Source organism: Astatotilapia calliptera, chromosome 23 (assembly GCF_964374335.1).
Source record: "Astatotilapia calliptera chromosome 23, fAstCal68.1, whole genome shotgun sequence".
Lineage (NCBI taxonomy): Eukaryota > Metazoa > Chordata > Actinopteri > Cichliformes > Cichlidae > Astatotilapia > Astatotilapia calliptera.
The window spans coordinates 33,393,998-33,412,726 of NC_137443.1; the positions used below are offsets into that span (position 1 = coordinate 33,393,998).

An 18,729-nucleotide genomic window follows, 5' to 3' on the forward strand; every position below is an offset into this window, starting at 1 on the left:
ATAGTTGTTTTTCAAGTAATTAATTACTTTTAGAATCTTGTAACTCAGTTACTAACTTAGTTACTTTTTTGAAGAAGTAACTAGTAAATATAATTAATTACTTTTTCAAGGTAACTTGCCCAGTACTGGTTGTTAAGCTGTAATCAGCTTCACTGATTACTTCATTGGAGTGCTCTGGGATCTGTATGAGTCAATCTCAGGGACCGTGCACTTAAGTTTTAGATAAAATAAACTAAGCTGAAACCATTAAATACCTAGCAAATATGTAAGCTTTAAATCTGCCGTTTATCAGGCATCACTGAGTAATCCTTTAAATCGAACCTCTCTTGTTCCTGTCCTGTCTTTTCTTACATCTCTGAGTGAAGTTCTCACACTCTGTTCTGTCCCTGGGAAATACAGCAGCTGAAGCTTTAGCTAGTAGAAACAGTGTGACAAACAGCACACAGAATTTGTGTGTTTGCTGGTGTTTGTTGAGCTGATAGAAACGCTGAATTTGAAATTAGCTGCAACTAAATAAACATCACTGTCTTCATGCTTCCTCCTCGAGCTAGATTCTGACACCTGCACTCCTTCCAGCCCACTTTAACTCCTCAGTATAAACACTACAAATGAAACTGCTGAACCTAATGTAACGAGTCTGTTTTGAAAACGTATGTTGTCGAAGGTACAGATATTTGTTTCACCAAGTAGACGATATGACACGATGATAACACATAAGACTGGTTTTTGAGTTAATGAATGGAATGAACACATTTTTATGAATGCGTTCATAAAAATAGTTAAACACACTTTTTGTTTTCCAAAGGTTTATGACTTACAACGAAATTAAGGGACAGTTTACTGACTGACACATAATTAGTTCAGTTAACTGGCACATGAGCAGCTTTAAAAACAAAACCAAACAAAAACAGCCAATCAGATGCATCTACAAAGTTAAAAGAGTCACAAAATCACAGCAGTAAGAAATCAGACAATGAAACAGTCTCAATAAAAAAAAAATCCAAAAATAACATCCAGGAACAACTGAAAGGTTTAATAGCCAGCATGTCACATTAAAACACAATGGCAAAAATATTATTATTACTATTATTACATTATTATAATAATCTCTCATTAAATACTCAGTAACCCAACATTTAAGCTGTATATTATTAATAGAAAAGAAAACTTAAACAAAGAAACAGACAAATCAGATCAGCAGTGTTCTTTCCATCTGATGTTCAGAGTTCAGAGTGAGCGTGACGATTGTCACCTGTCATGTCCTCTACCACTACATGTTCTTTCACATTAACCTCTTCCTCCTCCTCCTTAGGAGTTTGCTGCTGGGCAGAGTCAGGTTCCTGCATGTCCATAATTTTCAAGAAGTCATAGAACTCAAAAGCAGGTGGCCAGCTATCCTCATCCAGCAAACCTACAGAACAAAAATATTTTATTATAATGTGAAGTTTCATACAGAATTAAAATGAATCATATTGTTAAAAGCATATTTGTCTTAAGATTAGAAAGTAAAACACAGGAATTTTCACAGGAATGTTGATACCTGGTGTCAGAGTGCTGTAACATCAATTTCGTTTGTGTCTTCTTTACTCATCAGTCATTTTAAATGCCAATAACAATATATCAGCAAATAGCTAATATTGGCCGATATATCAGTCGGGCTTAACTTCTCCAGTCTTCTTGAGTTTATTCTATATAGCCCAGGTTGTCCTGTTTTAGCTCCTTGGTTATTAGGTTTCCCTTGTGTCTTTGTCCTCTGTGTCCCTCTCTGTGTGTCTCTGTTTATGTGTGTGTCGTTGTGTCTTCTTTCCCTTTTCTCTTCCCATGTTCTCCTCCTTATGTCTCATTTCATCCCTCCCCTGCCTGTCATTTTTATCCCATGTTTCCCCAGACCGTCATGTCTCTCCTCTCACTCTCTGTGTCTCGTCTCCATTATCTGTTCCTGCGTCCCCCTCGTTATCTCCTCCGTTATCTCCCTAATCCATCTTGTTTCCTTGTGTGTCCTTTCCTCTCAGTTCCCGTGTCATGCTATGAGTTAGTCTGTGTCTTAGTGTTTCCTGGTTTATTTTGATAGTCTTGCGTTCCATGTTCAGTGTGTTTAGTTTTGCTTCTATTTATTTCTATAAATAAATTAAATAAAATTTTATTTATTTATAGACCATTTTTGTTCCTGAAGTTCAATTTATAATCGTCACAACAACTTTTTTCACTTTTATAAAATGACTTCAAATAATAATTTTAGGACTCACTCATATATGACAACCATCGCTACCTGTAAACTAAATGCGAGTCTGCAAACATAATACAGGTTTAACAGCATTTCCAAATCGATGAATAGTAAAAATGAATACATTGCAATCCAGCAGAAGAGTTTTGGTTAAAACAAGATTACAGCAAGTCAAAAACAGAACCTTAAGTCCTGCTGCATTAGTAAAAAGGTTGTTAGTCTGCAGTTTGTGTGCAGAGAATCAATTAAACGTTGTGCATTTCAGTGATGGAGACCAGCATCTTATCTCGGCTCTTGCCTTTATACACTCCAGAGCTAAAAGAGGACTCCAGATAGTTCGGGTTTCATATCTGAACTACGTTCAACAGTTATATTAACAGTTCTCTCACTGATAGAGAAGACTGCTGAATGTGTAGTCAGTCTTTATGGTGGGAATGTGACCACAGGTATTATTTCCATTTAGAAATATCACCAGTACAAGTAATTTCTCAGACTAACTGTTGTATGTAGAAAGGCAAATGTAAATAGACAGAAGGACAGCCTCTTGATCACAAAGGTCAGTCAACAATCACACACAATGTCTGCTTTTGTCGTTGCATCCAGTCTCATTTGATGACTTTGTGCGAGATTTTCAAAATGTGCTTGTAACTCAAATAAATTCCAGGTGACTAGAATCTACAAACTGCTAAAGGTAAATCTGAGGCATAGTTGAATTGTTTATTATTGATTTTTTATTGACTGGAAATTCCATCCAGACTAAGGTGACCTGAACATTACCTTAAAGATTTCAATCTTTAAGGTAATCTTGCACATTTCTACTCTCAATTCTGCTTTTAAGAGTGACCGGTTCATTAACTGTCTGTAATAAGGCAGAATTATAGCTGTATAGCATAGCTGTCTTGGAATTTATGGGATTGTAAACTCAGCTTTAAGCTTTCTCTTCTCCCCTCCTTACCTGTTGGTGACTCAGTACCATCCTCGACCCTTTGCAGCCAGTGAAGGACTGAGGAAGCCACTATGGGGGTGTTGGGTGGGTACTGGTATATTTGGTCTCCAGAGGGCAAGTGTGTGAGGACTAGTGCAGGAAGAGGGGGCATAGAGCCTACGTATGACCCCAGGACGGACATACCAGCTGGAGTGCGTCCACTAAAACAAAATATATTTTTAAAAAAAGTATAAATAAAAAAGTGGGGATTTTGGATTGTGTACACGATGGAAAAATAGAGCAGCAAATAAGCAGAAACAGAAACGTACAGATGGATCCAGCAGGCCAAATATCGCTCCATCGTTTCCCCTTCCGACTCTACTAATGTTCTCATCTCCTTCACCAGCGCCTGGTTCTGCCTTCGCCCAATCTTGTCCTCCTCCTCTCCCACAAACAGAAGGAGTAGGGCTTTGCCCAGCAAGAGGAAGGATGGCAGATTTTCTACAGTCAGCTCAGGCTGGGGATAGAAATCATGAAAAGAGGACGAAGAAGTGCCAAATAACTCAAAGACTTCAAATATCTGCATTTTCACAAACTCAGTCATCACACTACAAACCAGATAAAACACAGGCCAGTGAAATGAACAACATCCCAAATGAAAAAGAGAAGGTTTGACTTTGACACAATCAGCACAAATCTTGAGTTTCGGCTAATTATCCAAAGTTTACACATCACTGGTTTTTGCTGCACCTGCAACATCCTGCAGAAAACCTGCTTACAAAGGTCAGCACCAAGCATGTTAGAAGCAGCTGTTTACTTCCTGTGAAGAAAACTGCAGGTGGAATTTTAAGAGGGTCTGTCAATTAAATAGTGAGATGGCTGAGCCAATATTAAGTGATAAAGATTTACTAAGCAGAGCACGAGTACAAGGCTGCGACTGCAAAATAAACGTATCCATGAGAGTGGACGGTACTGCGAGTCATCTGCTGACAATGCACAAATCTGATTTAATGCTGACCTGTGCAATCTACTATAACTGACACAAATTACTGTCACGTTTCTGTTTAAATACTCTCCGAATTCTGTACAGTTAAAAGGAAACAAAGAGATATAAAACAAAGCGCCTCATCAGTCCCGTCAGCAGCTTTTAACACTAGCAGGGATTTTTCTGAGGGTGCAATTCTCCTTGAATTATATATGACACATTTCAGTCCAGGTCACTCTCTCACCATCATAAATAACACAGAAGCAAGTGTTAATGTCTCCATTTAACTCGTTTTATCAAGTCATATTCTGTGATTGATTGGTGTGAGGTCATCAGCACAGCCAGAGGGGAGAATGTGTCATTGACTGGACTTTTGATCCCAAGCTCCATGGAAGCATTTCCACAGCAGGAATCAGACCCTTAACCCATCTTATCATCCATCAAGGATTATCGAAGCATTACTCTGACCTGGCATGACCTCTGTATTTGGAAAGCCGTAACTAAACCACATGTGAAGCCCATTACCTGAGACTATGATACTATGAACACGCCATAGTGGCTTTTATAAACATCCAAGAATTGTATATTGTATTGTAATGTATTTTCAAGTGGGATTAAGGAGGTCCTCAAAGGCCAAGAAAAGGGTGGAGTGCTCACTCTGGGTCAGGGACAAGTTCCTGCCCCAAGTGGAGGAGTTTAAGCATCTCGGGTACTTGTTCAAGAGTGACGGGAGAAGGGAGCGGGAGATCGACAGACAGATTGGTGCGGCTGCAGTGAAGCGGACACACTGTACTGGTCCGTCGTGGTGAAGAGAGAGCTGAGTGTAAAAGCAAAGCTCTCACTTTACTGGCCGATCGATGTCCCTACCCTCACCTATGGTCACGAGCTGTGGGTAGTGATCGAAAGAACGAGATCGCGGATAGAAGCAGTGGAAATGAGCTTCCTCCGAAGGGTGGCTGGCTTCTCCCTTAGAAATAGGGTGAGAAGTTCAGCCACCCAGAAGGGCCCCAGAGTAGAGCTGCTGCTCCTCCATGAGCAACATGAGCGCTTCCTGGGTGAGGTGTTTTGGGCATCTCCCATTGGGACAAGGCCCTGGGGCAGACCCAGGACACACTGGAGAGTTTATATCTCTCGGAAGCTGGAAGAGGTGGCCGTGGAGAGGGAGGTCTGGGCTTCTCTGCTTAAGTTGCTGCCCCCACGACCCGGCCCCAGATAAGAGGAAGAAGACGGACGGATTATAGTGATTAAAATCAAGCTGGACTTAGTTATTCACTCACTATTCCTGACTGGATGATTGCATTGAAACAAGTCATCCAACTTGAATTTGTGACTAATTTTGCAAAAAATGATAAAGACAAGTGTACACACACACACACACACACACACACACACACACACACACACACACACACACACACACACACTATGGTTTACCATTGGGTGGAGCAGCGCAGTGTTAATGTGTGTGAGCAGCTCTTCAGCAGACGAGGAGGCAGGCAGTGTGAAAGGATGAGTGTGTGTCCTCCAAGATGGAAACACTAACACTGCGGGAAGGTCTACAGTGTGGTCTGCAGCCCTGCATAGTCAACATGCACGCACGCACGCACGCACACGCACAATATAAGTAAAACTAATAAACAATATTTTAAATGGTTAAAATTTAAATATTAAACATTAGAATCACAGCTAAGTTTTTAATGACAGGTATGTCTAAACCTTTACAAAATGTAACTACAACACTGATTAAAGCGTCTTTCCAAAGCCAGGTTGGATTATAGTAGGTACATGTAGGATTTCCACCCCTCAAAAACAAACTGCTTAACTGTCCATCTCCTAAAGCCTTTAAAAGCAATTGGAAATCCTACATTTCAAAGTTAGGAAAAACAGACAACTCATGGAACTATATTTTGTGCTTTTCAAACTTCAGCTACAGTGTGTTTTTCAAAACTTCCAGTAATTTAGGACTTTAAACTCGAAGAAGCAGTTTGCCAAATTGCCTCAACCTTGAAATGGTAGAGCTCGTACCATTTCTCTGCCAGTTCATCTGTCAGCAGTCCAGTCAGTGCGTCTCCTCTCAGGGACTTTGCTGCTTCGGTAAACGCTGCTAAACATGGCAATAAAGAAAAATTTGGAAAGAAAGAGTAAGTAATACAAGATACTGGAAACACACCGTCTATTTAAAATAACAAAGAGGAAAAGACTAAAATCAACAATGAGCAGAATCTGAACTCATTCGTTTGTGTTGTCCAGAACTGAATGAAAGCACAACAACGAGCTGCATTGTTAGATCAGGTGATATATTTCCACATTACCATGAACACTCACACTGCAATTTATTTTGACCGATCGCTCAACTGTCGCAGTGGATGCACCAAGCAAGCAGCCTCAGTGATATCAATGTGAAAATCCTGGGCGACTTCCTTCTGGAAGATTATCTTGTTAATAATTTTACCTCCTCATTACGTACGACTCTCAATACTGTAGCTCCTATGAAAGAGAGAGCTTCCCTTCATTGGTTCCAGTATCTAGTATATTTTCTCTGTATCTATTATTGTAGAGTCTACCTTACAATATAAAGCACTTTGAGATGACTGATGTTGTGATTTGGTGCTATATAAATGAAATTGAATTTATTGTGACAAAGCAGACAGACAGCTACTTTCCCACTCGATTGTTTACCACTCCCATTCATATAGTGATCATGTGTAGTGATCTGCCCCTTATTTATCACCCCCACTTTCCAAACACCAAGATAGCAACAGTAAAAACACTCATCTCATCGCTTTAAAACAGGAGTTCACAAACCAACAGAGGTCACAGTAGCTAAATGTATCTTTTATATATTAGCCAGAGTAAGTATTAGCTGATTACACCTACTCTGTTACTGTAAACACAATGCTAACATTGAGATAGCTTTGAATGTGAATGAGTACAGACAAAAGTGTTAATTAACAGCTACAAAACACCTCCAAGTATTTCTCCCCCACTCCCTTAAAAGTTCTTGTTTTGATTGCAGCTACTGGGAGATCTTCCTTAGTAGTATAACCATAACTAATAGAAGTTTAGCATTTGCACTGAGGCTTCCCTTGCAACAACAATGCACAATAACAACATCTTACCTGTTTGTGTCTGGGCCTCAAACAATCCCACAACTCTGTCAAGCTGGTACCCTGCTAGCTCAGGATGAGGCACTTCCAGAAGGAATGATTGCGCTTCCTCTAGAGTGGACAGACGAACAGGAGAAGCTACACGGCTTCTGGTTAAAAAAAATCAAGTCCACACAAACACACGTGTACATGTAAGTAGACTGACATTAAAAAGACAGCGCTACAAGACTAAACACACCTCCATTTCTATTTCAGGTTAAAGGGAAAGGATTGTACAAGTACACTAACTGCTATTTCATCAGTCCTTGATTTGGACCCGACTGAGGTTAAAGGCTTATATATGACTTCAAAGTTATATTCATGTTTTCTCACATCATGATGAAGCGATGTAGTGACTCACTACCCAGCATTCCTCTGAAGTGCTGGGCCGGATGCTGGGGGTGAAGAAGCAAGACACTGGGAAAGGCAGTGATTGGCTGGAAGGGGACAGCACTGCCTGGCTGAGCGGCGCAGAGGTCGGTCCATTCGCTGCAGTCGACCACACTCATCTGAACTTCGTTGACCTCTGAGTCTTAAGGTCAGTGAGAGCAAATCATGTGTTGATGAGTGAATTTTCTATCCATTGTTGCTATTAATCAAGTTTTGAAATGTGCAAATGAGGCCTGAATATTACATCTGCCTAGATAACAATCCTTTGTGGTTAAGGTAAAAGGGCAATTCATTCAGTACATGGATTTAGACGACTGTATGTTGGTTCACAAGGGGGTTTCATCTTTTGTAAATTTAGACAAACTGTAAAGCACAATAATAGGAGTCATAACTGACGTGGTACTGCCATCCAAACACACTTCTGTTCAAATACAGATCTCTGTTTTGACGTCTGCTAAAATAAACAGTGGAAACATAGCCCCCCCCAAAAAAAACTGCTTGTTTACCTGCAAGTCTCTCTGCAACTTCAATGAAAGAGCTGAGAAAAGCCATTGAAACAGCATCCCCTGGTGGGAGAAAACAGAAACTGCAATTTACTTGCATTTCATGTTCAAGAGGAAAACTTTTTTTTTTTTTTTTAAACATAAAGTATGCCTGGTTCATATAAGAGACATTATATGAAAGAGATGAATTCCAAAACAGTAAATATGGTGGTAGAAGTATAACTTCCATGGACAGGAAAAAGGCTTCATAAAGACTGTTAGAAGTACGGTAAATGAGCAACATTGTTAGAGTTTTATATCAGATTTTTCTGATGATTCTATACATGTAGTTTCTCTTTCCTGGTAAATACTGAATTTGTTGTATTAACTGCCTAAAGTGCCAAGACGCCTCTAAAGCAGCGACTCTGTCTTACATTTGAGGTAGAAGAGCACCACTGTGAGGCCACTCTGTGCTACTGCACTGTGAAAGTTGTCAGACGTCAGTTGGGTAACTGAATCCATGTCCGATAAGGTGCCTCTGTTTTCAAAAACTGCTGCTGCGATTTCATCGTCCAGCTTGCCTGGAGACAGATGCAGACACAAAAAAGTTAATCTCCTGTTCTCATTCTTCCTTTTCTTCATGCTTCTTTCACTCTTGAGTCCCTTTACCAAAATGTGAATCTTCCTCATCATCATCCACACCTTCATTGTCTTCTTCATCCTCCTCCTCCTCCTCTTCATCTTTTTCTTGATCTGCGAACAGCACCAACACCTCATCGAGGCTGTTTAAGGTCAAATACTTTACTTCTAAACTCTGGAGGTGCACACACACAAACAAAAACGTGGGTAAGAATAACAGGTACTCTCATTCTGTGTATTATCTCGTGCCATGTTAGAGTCACACCTTCTCAGGCAGCCTATAAGCAGCATTGTACTCATCAAGGGTTTTCACTGCAGGGCTCTGCCTGGAAACACACAAACCCATAAAAGAAATTATCTTAATGTCTTCATATCCATGCTCGTACATGTAGCTGGAGCTGTTGCACACCTGTGTACAAGCAGCAGCAGGGCGAGGCCTCGCAGCCTCCAGGCCAGCGTGGTGGCCGTATCGAGGTCCAGGTGCTCGGTTGCGGGATGAGAGAAGAGGAAGACCTGGGGAGTCTGCTGGTAGGGGAACTGGGGGGGCTGGACTGAGGAGGGGTCGTCGTACACCTCGGTCTGGTAAGGAAGAGACACAAAGTGTTAAGAGATTCTACTCCTGGTAGTAGGGTGGCTCTTTGTGCACAACATGCTCATGGTTACTTTTTTTGTAAATTTGGTAAGTTGTACGTTGCTTTTTTCTAAAGGTCTACTTACAAAACACAGCTGCAATGACAGCACAATAACCACATGATCTAATATGCTGTGTTCCTGTTAAAAGGGTGTTTTTTCTTCCCGCTGACGCCAAGTGCTTGCTCATAGGTGGTGATCTGATCGTTGGGTTTTCTCAGTATTACTGGAGGATCTTTAGCTTACAATATAAAGCATTTGTTATGATTTGACACTATAAAACTAAATTGACTTGACTTGTGAACTGTGAAGAAGCTTGCGTAGTGAGTCTTATATTGTTATTAAAGCTGCTTTTACAGGAAGCATCGAGTAAGTCCAACTTTTATTCGCACCTCAGAAACGTCAGCCTACAGGTAACTGAAAGAAACGTCACGATATGTGACTACTATACACAAAGAGAACAGGAGGCTGTGTTCTCCTTTTTCTTATGTTCGCTAGCCCCATCAGCAACATCTCCACTTAGAGACACATCAGTAGTTTTGTCTCTTGCATCATTTCATACACTCTTGTTGCTTCTTAATGACTGAACTCCTGAATTTCTTTTTGATCTTGCTCTTTTGTTTTGGACCGCTGAGTTTAACAGGTTAGTTTAGTTTAGTTGTCAGTGTCATGAAGGTTGGTCTATTTTACCCTTGCTAAATCACTGTGGTAACTTATGCTGAAGCCCAGCTTCTCACCGAATCTTTCACTTAAAATGTATTTTAGAGCAGGGATGCCTACTGTGAGGCCCGGGGGCTAGAAATGACCTGCCTAAGTGTCCAATCCGGTCAACTGGAAAATGTACTACGGCGGGGACATCCCTGCTTTAGAGCTATAAAGACTCATTGCTGAAGAAATACACTTTATACATGAAAGTTGTTAAGCCGTACCTTACTAATGCCACTGATTGAAGCCCAGCCAAAGAGTTACAGCAGCTGGAATTGCACCTAACAGAGATCAGATTAGAAAAGTGATCAGTTACATCTGTTGGCCACTTCTTGCCAATAATCTTCGTTTATTAAAATAAATTTCACTTTGACCTGGCAACAAATAAAGCGTTCTCAATTTTTCCTCTATGAGCTTGAACACACTGACTAAATATTTTAATGTATCTGAGGTGTCAGAGCGCTGATGTGCAGCTGTCACATTAGTAACAAACAGCAGGAATGACAGGGCACTGAGAAATAAAACACTTAAACAACTCAAGACAGTATTCTGTTTTTTTGGCATGTTTGTGAAGATCAGAAATTGAGAAGATTAACAACCAACTGCAGCACCGCTGTCTTGTCTTATTTGCATAGATCTGTATCACCAAATGAGCACAGACACTGAGCCTAAAGCAGAAAGAACACTGATAACAACCCTTATCTCTGACTGGGGTTTTGTCAAGTCAGCTAACGCAAAGAAAACTGAACCATGAACTTCACTCTGTTCGCACGACGCCAACAGCTCGATGACATTTTATACGCCAAATAACCTGATAAATTTTGCATTAATTTACAAAGTAATCCTGTACCAGCTTACAACTAGTGGAGCCTCCATGAGCTGCAGGAAGGAGTGGAGGCTTAAGGTGGATAGGGGTTTCCTCATGCGGGTCAAAGGGCAGCGCTCAGAGGTCATTGGGGTCATGAACCCACTGTGAACTCTGCAGTGGAGGAACCACACTCGAGGCGAAGGAGACGATTCGTTTACACTGAAAGACACACAGAGACAACTTCCTGAAAACACAGACTAACATCAAACACATTCATACTGTCGGGTCTTTAGTTTATAACATGAGAAATTACATGAATCCTTTTCTTTGTATCCACACTTGTGTGTTTGTCTATGCATTTCCAACAGGATGTCAGACTTTTCATATTTTCTCCCAAGTATTTGGAGTCAGACCAGAAAAGCAAAAATTATCCTGGGTATGTTAAAAGCCTGTTTCGAATGACAGTCCCTTTGGTTTTCACGCCATGTGAGTTTAAGGTTTTGAGCATGTATCTCTGAGGTCACAAGGCCACAGCAGAGACATCAGCTGTCATCTTAAACTTTCAGTAAATATCACACGAGCTGCTGTAGCTGGAACTACATTTGCTGCACAGCTGTAGGACACTTTGCAAAGAGCCTCAATCTCAGCTTCTTCTTTTCTATGTTGTGTTACGTAATATTCAAAGCGCTTCACTTGTTCCACATTTTGTCATGTTACAGCCTTATCCCCAGCTGGATTCAATTCATTTATCACCTGAAAAATTCTACTCACAATACCCGATAATGACAAGGTGAAAAACATTTGATTTATATTTTCGCAAATGCATTAAAAATTAAAAGCAAAACTAAATGTACACAATTTTTCACAGCCTTTGCTCAATACTTTGCTGAAGCACCTTTGGCAAAATTACAGCCTCAAGTATTTTTGAGTATGATGCAACAAGAAACACTTTTTGGGGGGAGTTTCTCCTCTCAGGCAGGATGGGGAGCATTGGTGCACAGCCATCGGGTTAATCGGGTTAAGTCTGAGCTCTGGCCGGCCCCTCAAAGGTATTCACAGAGAGGTCCTGAAGCCACTTCTTTGTTATCTTGGCTGTGTGTTTAGGTTGTTGTCCTGTTGGATGATAACTCAGCAGGTTATCATTAAGGATGTCTCTGTACATAGCTGGTCCCCCAGTTCGTGCTCCAAAAAACCATTCCCACAGCATGATACTGCCACCACCATGCTTCACCGTAGGGATGGTATTGGCCTGGTGATGAGTGATGCCTGGTTTCCTTCAGACACGGCCCACAGTATTCAGGCCAAACCAAAGTTAGTCCTTGTTTCATCAGACCAGAGAATTTTGTTTCAGGTGCCTTTTGGCAAACTACACGTAGGCTGTCATGTGTCTCTTACTGAGCAGTGGCTTACATCTTGCCACTTTACCACACGGGCCTGATTACTGAAGTGCTGCATAAGTGGTTGTCCTTCTGGAAGGTTCTCCTGGAGCTCTGTCAGAGCAACTATTGTGTTCTTTGTTACGTCCCTGACTAAGGCTACGTCCACACTAGCCCGGATAGATTTGAAAACTGTTTTCGTCTGAAAAACGCTCCACGTCCACACTAGTGTTTTCAGTCGTTTTCACAGAGTTCTGCGTCCACATTGAAACGTCTGAAAACGCTTATGTTCCAGTCCTGTGCATGCGGGAAAAGCAAGACGATTCGACCTGCCTCATTTTTGTCTACCGTTTATTTACTTTCCAGCTCTTTGAAACGTCGCAGTAAAATGTTGAGGAAAAGCACTGAGTTTTTTAAATGGACTAACAATGAGGTGGAGTTGTTGCTGTGAGTAACACAAAAGTACAAAGTTGCAAAAGCGAGTGAGAATTAAAGATGCGTTTTCAAAGCGCATTAGTGTGGACATAGCCTGGTGTGTCTTCTAAATGACATCCAAATGAATTTACTACAGGTGGACTCCAATCAAGTTGTAAAAATACTTATGTACATGTTACATTTGTGTGGGGTTTTTTTTAAATACATTTACAAGAAATTCAAGCGAACTAATGTCCCTTTGTCATTATGGGGTATTGTGTGTAGAATGTTTTAGTTGAAAACTGAATTTAATCTAACTTGAAAGAAGGCTGTATCGTGACAAGATGCTGAACAAGTGAAGCGCTGTGAATACTTCCCAGGTACAAGTGTTGTCATTGACGCCTGCTCTGTACACAAAGAAAGGCCAAAAAGAACATACCCTAGGTGCTTCAACACGGGTCCTCCTGTTATGAGAATAAACTGATATTTGGATCCATACACATAGGCCGTCTCCATAATCGATCTGTGCTCTTAAGAAAAAACAAACAAAGATGATACATTGAATCAATCACTGGGACAATGTGTGTCTTACAAAGTACGATCAAACCTATGAGTAGCTACTAAAAAGTTTACCATCTTTAATTTAGGACTTGGTGATATGACCTCAAATTAACATCATGATTTTGAATTTTGATCGATGAATGATTATGCATACACATACACAGGCTGGTGACCTGTCGCAGGGCTAACACAGAGAGACGGACAACACTCGCACCTGTGGGCAATGTAGAATCACCATCTGCTGGAGTTTTACAGTCGGCTCAGTGTTCGAATTACGCTCTGAGTCATGTGACAACACAAACGGTATGTTTTATAGTTTATATAAGTATTAACAGAAATGAAAAACAAAGAAACAAAAATAACAGACACGGGCAAGATTGTGATTGTCCGTTTTGATTCCTTTTGAATTAACTGCCCAGCCTTACATTAATTACTATCCTTCCTGTCCTTCTTCCCATACCTTGTGTTCCCAGACTGCAAACATAACCAAGCACAATGTCTTTCTTCCCTCTGGCTGCCTTTTCCATTGCGAGGAGGTCAGCGTCTGTGTGGACATACTTTATCTCATCACGTAGAATGGCGCTGGAAGAGAAAAGCCGTCTTCAGTTAAATGCCAGAAGTACACGTTTGGCTCCCTCCTTTCATTTTTTCCCCCAACAAAGCTCACCAAAAGACAAAAAATAATGAGTGACTTTGGTTCTGGTTCAATCTCAGTGGATCATCTGAATGTATGTGATCCTAAAGGGTTCAAAAGTTAAAGTTTCACAAAGGTCTCTACAACACAGAGCATAAGCCTTACTTACAACAAGACTTCGGAGACTATCGAGTTGACGTCAAAGATAGTGTCCAAATCAAAACTCAAGAACTCCTTACCGCCTCTAGCAACAGAAAGACAAGGGCAGATTCAACGAGATTGCAACCATGCAGACACAAAAACCCTCATGAAGGTTATAATGTTCAGTTTTTATTCTCACTGCTGTTGAAAGTCATTGATGAAACTTTATGGACACTGAATGTTTTTTTACAGTTACAAATTCTAGTTTTAAAGGGAAGCTGTTAAGAAGTTTACTGCATTACATTTCAGTTTCCATAATACTTTGTCCACTTCATTACTATATATTAGGGGAGTAGGTAAAAAGGTTGATACAGTAGCATTAATAGTGTATCTCAGTGATGATAGCTGGGATAATACCTTTTGTGTTGATTGTTAGAAATACAATGAGAGTAAAGTTTTCATTAATATGAGCAGTAGCCCTTCCAACATGTAGTTAGAACTTCCTCTGGACTCTGATGCAGAGCATTTAGGGTGGATGCCAACAGGTGGCAGCAGATATTTTCATACTGAGGAGCAACAGAAATTGAAGTGGGGGAGAGACCAGTTAGATATAGTTTGGTGGAATAACTTTGCCTGTTTAACACAGCCAACAGAGTTGGGATCTGATTGCTCATGGAGTCAGGAATCAGGTTGAAGGGAAGCTACGTCTTTTCCTTCTTGATGAGTCAGAGATCAAATTCAAACACAGAGCTAAATTACACCAATTTTTACATTAAATGTGAACATCACTTCCCAGTGTGAACAAATGCCAGTGAATTAAGTTGGAAATCACAGAGAAAGAGACAATCAGCAGATTTATTATCCTTATTTACAGACTTGAATTGTTATTCTTCCATTCTGTTACTGTAGCTTAGCATGATTCACACTTTAAAATAACCGTCACTTATTGTGCTTTGGCTGCTGTAGGTCCCACTTCACCCACGCTCAGAAACAAGCTATTTTAGTTCACTTTGCCCATCCTTTAAAACATCTTTCTTCTGATTGGCTGCCCCTCCATGTTCTGGTCATTTTAGAATGAACACATACTGAGACTTTACAACTCACCTGAACAAAAAAGCAGTGTGCAGCAGCTGTTCCTCTGCGCAGTACGTGTAAACCAGCTCTTTGTTACAGTTCACCTAAAAAGCAACGACAAAAAAGTGATTCAACATCAACTTCAATGACTGATGAAGCGCAGTGCTCACAGGGGTCTACACTTACCTTACCAACTAGTACTCCATAATCCTGAAGAGCTTCAACAGACTTCTCCAACTCCACCAGGAACAGAGAGATGGTCGGAGAGACTGGAAACAGAGGAGGCGACAAAGAGAAACGCCTTTCAGACACGGACTGCTTTCCATTAATCTGAATCCACACGTTTTAATGTATGATGAATTTTCTCTTACTCATCTTATGCTACACATTCACATGTATTAAAGATTTAATTTTTTTTATTAAACTGAACTTTTAAAAAACTAAACCTTAAAAAAAAATGTTGTTTGACATCATTTAATGACTGAATCTCAATCTGTGAACACATTTCAACATTAAATGTGTTTGGATTACAATCAGACTGTAGCTGCTTTGAAAACGTCACTCTAAATACATTTGATTCAGTTTAGAGCCTTAAAGTCATTTCAGCTTCAGCTTCACTCAAAAGTACACATCATTTGCAAGATCCAGCTGTGACAGACAGTTTTCCATTAGTGTGACCGATTACAGCACGACTAATAATTGATCATTGATCAGTGTGTAACATACAGTAAATGTTTGCAGTACTGCCCACACACAGAGTTAGAGTTGTGGACTCTACAGAATTGATTGTGAGCTGGTTATGAATAAACGTGATCGCTGTCTCTGTCCTTATATATTTATGACTCAATAACTGGGAAAGTGTTCATGTTAAGTACACAAAACAGCAAACTCCCGTAAAACTGGTATTTCTGTGTCTGTAAAAACATAACATGAGCTTTGACAGCAACTTTATTACCTTGGAATGGAATCAAAGCATCAGTCACCTGGTTCAGGAGGGGAGGAGTCAGAGAGAAACTGTCTCTGTGAACTAAGCCTGCCAGCAGGTCTAGTTCACAGAATCTGTTACCCTGGCAACTGACTCAGAATTTAATTTAATCGTCTTTCTGGAACAGAAAGCGAGAGTTTCCCTTATTTATGGTGAAAGCAAACCCAGAGATGTTAGCTAATCCTGCTTCCTGGAATAGGGCCCTAGCAGACAGAATGTCACTCACTATTTATGCACAGCCAGAAACAACACATTGATGTTCTGGTAGTCATTTTGGTCTTTTTAACCCTCCAGCATCATCTAGAATCTCTGCAAAGCTCTTCTTCATCTCTTCATGTAGAAGAGATGGCTCTCCTGCAAAAATGCCGCACAGCTCCTTATTTCAGTAAACTGACGTCACGTCAGCATGGCTGCTAATTTCATTAGCATGTTGAACTCATCAAAATACACTTGTTCAGCACGCTTGCATGTTTCACATCACAAGCCTGATAATGAGGAGCGTGGGACCTATGACAAATATACAGCAGCACAGCTGAGATAGCATGAGCAGTGAGCGGCCTACCTTGATGCTCAAAATAGATGAACATCATCTTCCCAGAATGCAATTTCTCATAAAAGTCCGCAGCTGTGTATTCAATCAGGTCTGAAGTGTTGGCCTTGTCTGTGCACCGTCCCGACCTCATCCACAGCAGGAAGACAGTAACACACATCCACATCATGGCTGAGGTGTGTTCTTTGGAAGAAACAATACTGTTAAAGGAGCACAATTGTATATATATATATATATATAGAGTTTGTAATAATCTCAGCTTCTGAAATTTCCAAACTGCGCAGGGGAGCTGTCATATTTGAGTCCTAAACAAGAAAAGGGGACGATTAAGGCTCGTTATTTTTTTATGTGACCCATACCATCTGCTATAACTGGTTAATATTTCTTGTTCGGCTCAATCAAATGAACAGCAGCACGCAAGAAGTGACAAAAAAAGCATGCTATCTGTTACCTGAAGAAGCAGACTGCAGAAAACCTTAAGGCTTAACTTGTTTCTTTCCAAGAGGTAAAAACCACAGCTAAAGCATTGTTGGAGGGAGAAACATCACAGCGATAATTATGAGCAAAAAACTATCTTACAAATATAAAACGTCCAAAAAGTCCAAAAACACCGCTTTAAGATTTTCTTAAAAGCTAATTCTTTAGCTAGGCTTGTTAGCTGCCTATTGATGGATATTCGTGCTAAGGGCTTTAAATAGCTAACAATTAGCTGATATTAGTTTTAAATTTAGAATATGCATGTCGCTATATGTCCGCGGGGAATCTAGGCCCAAACCAAAACTGTTTCCAATGTTATTTTTCGCCTTGATACACAATGAAATCTAAGAAAATAGTTCAAGATGTGACTCTCCAATCTTAGCAAAACACTGTTAAATGCTCAGTTACGACGGCACTTCCGGGAAGCGTTTCAAAATAAAACCACAATAATATATATATTTTTTAAATTTATTTATACGTGCAAGCAAACATGAAAATATAGCATATAAGCCAAAAACAAGGACTGTACAGTTATAAAGAGCTTGAAAGTCAATATCATGTATCACCAGCTATATTCTTCATCACAGCCTCTATTTCTTCTAATTTTTTAAGCAGTCCTCAGGAATGGTTCCCCAAGCTTCTCGAATGACATTTTAAGCTCTTTCTTGGGATGTTGGCTGTCTTTTGTTCTGCTTTCTGTCAATATTATCCAGCACTGCTTCAATAATATCGAGGCTCAGACTCTGGAGACGAAAAAAATCAATGACTGATTAGGTTTTTCTATCCAGGTATACTTTTATTGCCTTGGCAGTGTGTTTGGGCTCAGTGTGATGATGGAAAATTAAACTGCTGCCAATCAGATGCGTTCCTGTTTGTATTGCATGGCGGATCAGAATCTAACGGTACTTTTCTGCGTTTATAATTCAATCAATTTTGATAAGATACCCAACACCACTGGTTGAAATGCACCCCTAAACCTTGGCTGTTGTACCTCTCTTCTAATGACCTCTGTACAAATTGGTGATATTGATTAATATTCCTCTGGAAATGGTCAGGGACAAGGACAGGAGTGAAAATAAATGATAATTCAATTTATTTATAAAGCGCTAAATCACAACACAGTCGCCTGAATGCACTTTATTAAAAAAAGAAAAGAAAAGGAGCTGTGGTCAAAGGAGCTTGCAAAGAAAAGCGTCTGGACTTCTTTAAGTTACTTGAAAACGTTTCACCTCTCATCCGAGAAGCTTCTTCAGTTCTAAGGTCAAATGGTGGAGAGTCCCAGATATAAACCTAGTGGGAGAATCCCCCCACAGAGGGACAAAATGACCCCCTGATGATCCTCTAATCCCCTGAGCCAAGGTGTGAAACTGGGTGTGGGTCCCAATCAGCCAGAGTTTCGGGTTTTTGTCCCTCTGTGGGGGGTTACTTCCACTAGGTTTATATCTGGGACTCTCCACCATTTGACCTTAGAACTTTGCAAGCTCCTTTGACTACGATGACCTGGATGACTGAGAACCTTCACAGACAAAAGGAGCTGTGACTTCTTGAAAACAAAATAGAAAAACAATTACAGGCTGCTCTCT

The 18,729-nt window shown here is 40.4% G+C and overlaps 1 protein-coding gene across 4 annotated transcripts; it reads right to left on the bottom strand.

Annotated features, from left to right (window-relative positions):
• Positions 1-789: 789 nt before the first annotated feature.
• Positions 790-17,560, bottom strand: txndc16 (thioredoxin domain containing 16). Of its 4 annotated transcripts, none has more exons than XM_026158263.2 (20): positions 17,121-17,560; positions 16,682-16,852; positions 15,321-15,403; positions 15,165-15,238; positions 14,089-14,163; positions 13,746-13,867; positions 13,164-13,254; positions 10,985-11,153; positions 9,201-9,370; positions 9,057-9,117; positions 8,855-8,966; positions 8,587-8,733; positions 8,177-8,236; positions 7,614-7,812; positions 7,254-7,390; positions 6,160-6,238; positions 5,569-5,710; positions 3,479-3,666; positions 3,180-3,370; positions 790-1,411 (listed from the first exon to the last, which is right to left on the bottom strand). In XM_026158263.2, exons 2-20 carry the CDS (start codon positions 16,836-16,838, stop codon positions 1,221-1,223), a joined length of 2,448 nt encoding a protein of 815 aa, XP_026014048.2. In that variant the 5' UTR covers positions 16,839-16,852; positions 17,121-17,560; the 3' UTR covers positions 790-1,220. The 4 variants fall into 4 exon arrangements, with proteins under 4 accessions (XP_026014048.2, XP_026014045.2, XP_080153206.1 ...); XM_026158260.2 differs by having other exon boundaries at positions 8,822-8,966; XM_080297080.1 differs by having other exon boundaries at positions 8,822-8,966; positions 16,682-16,869.
• Positions 17,561-18,729: the final 1,169 nt, after the last annotated feature.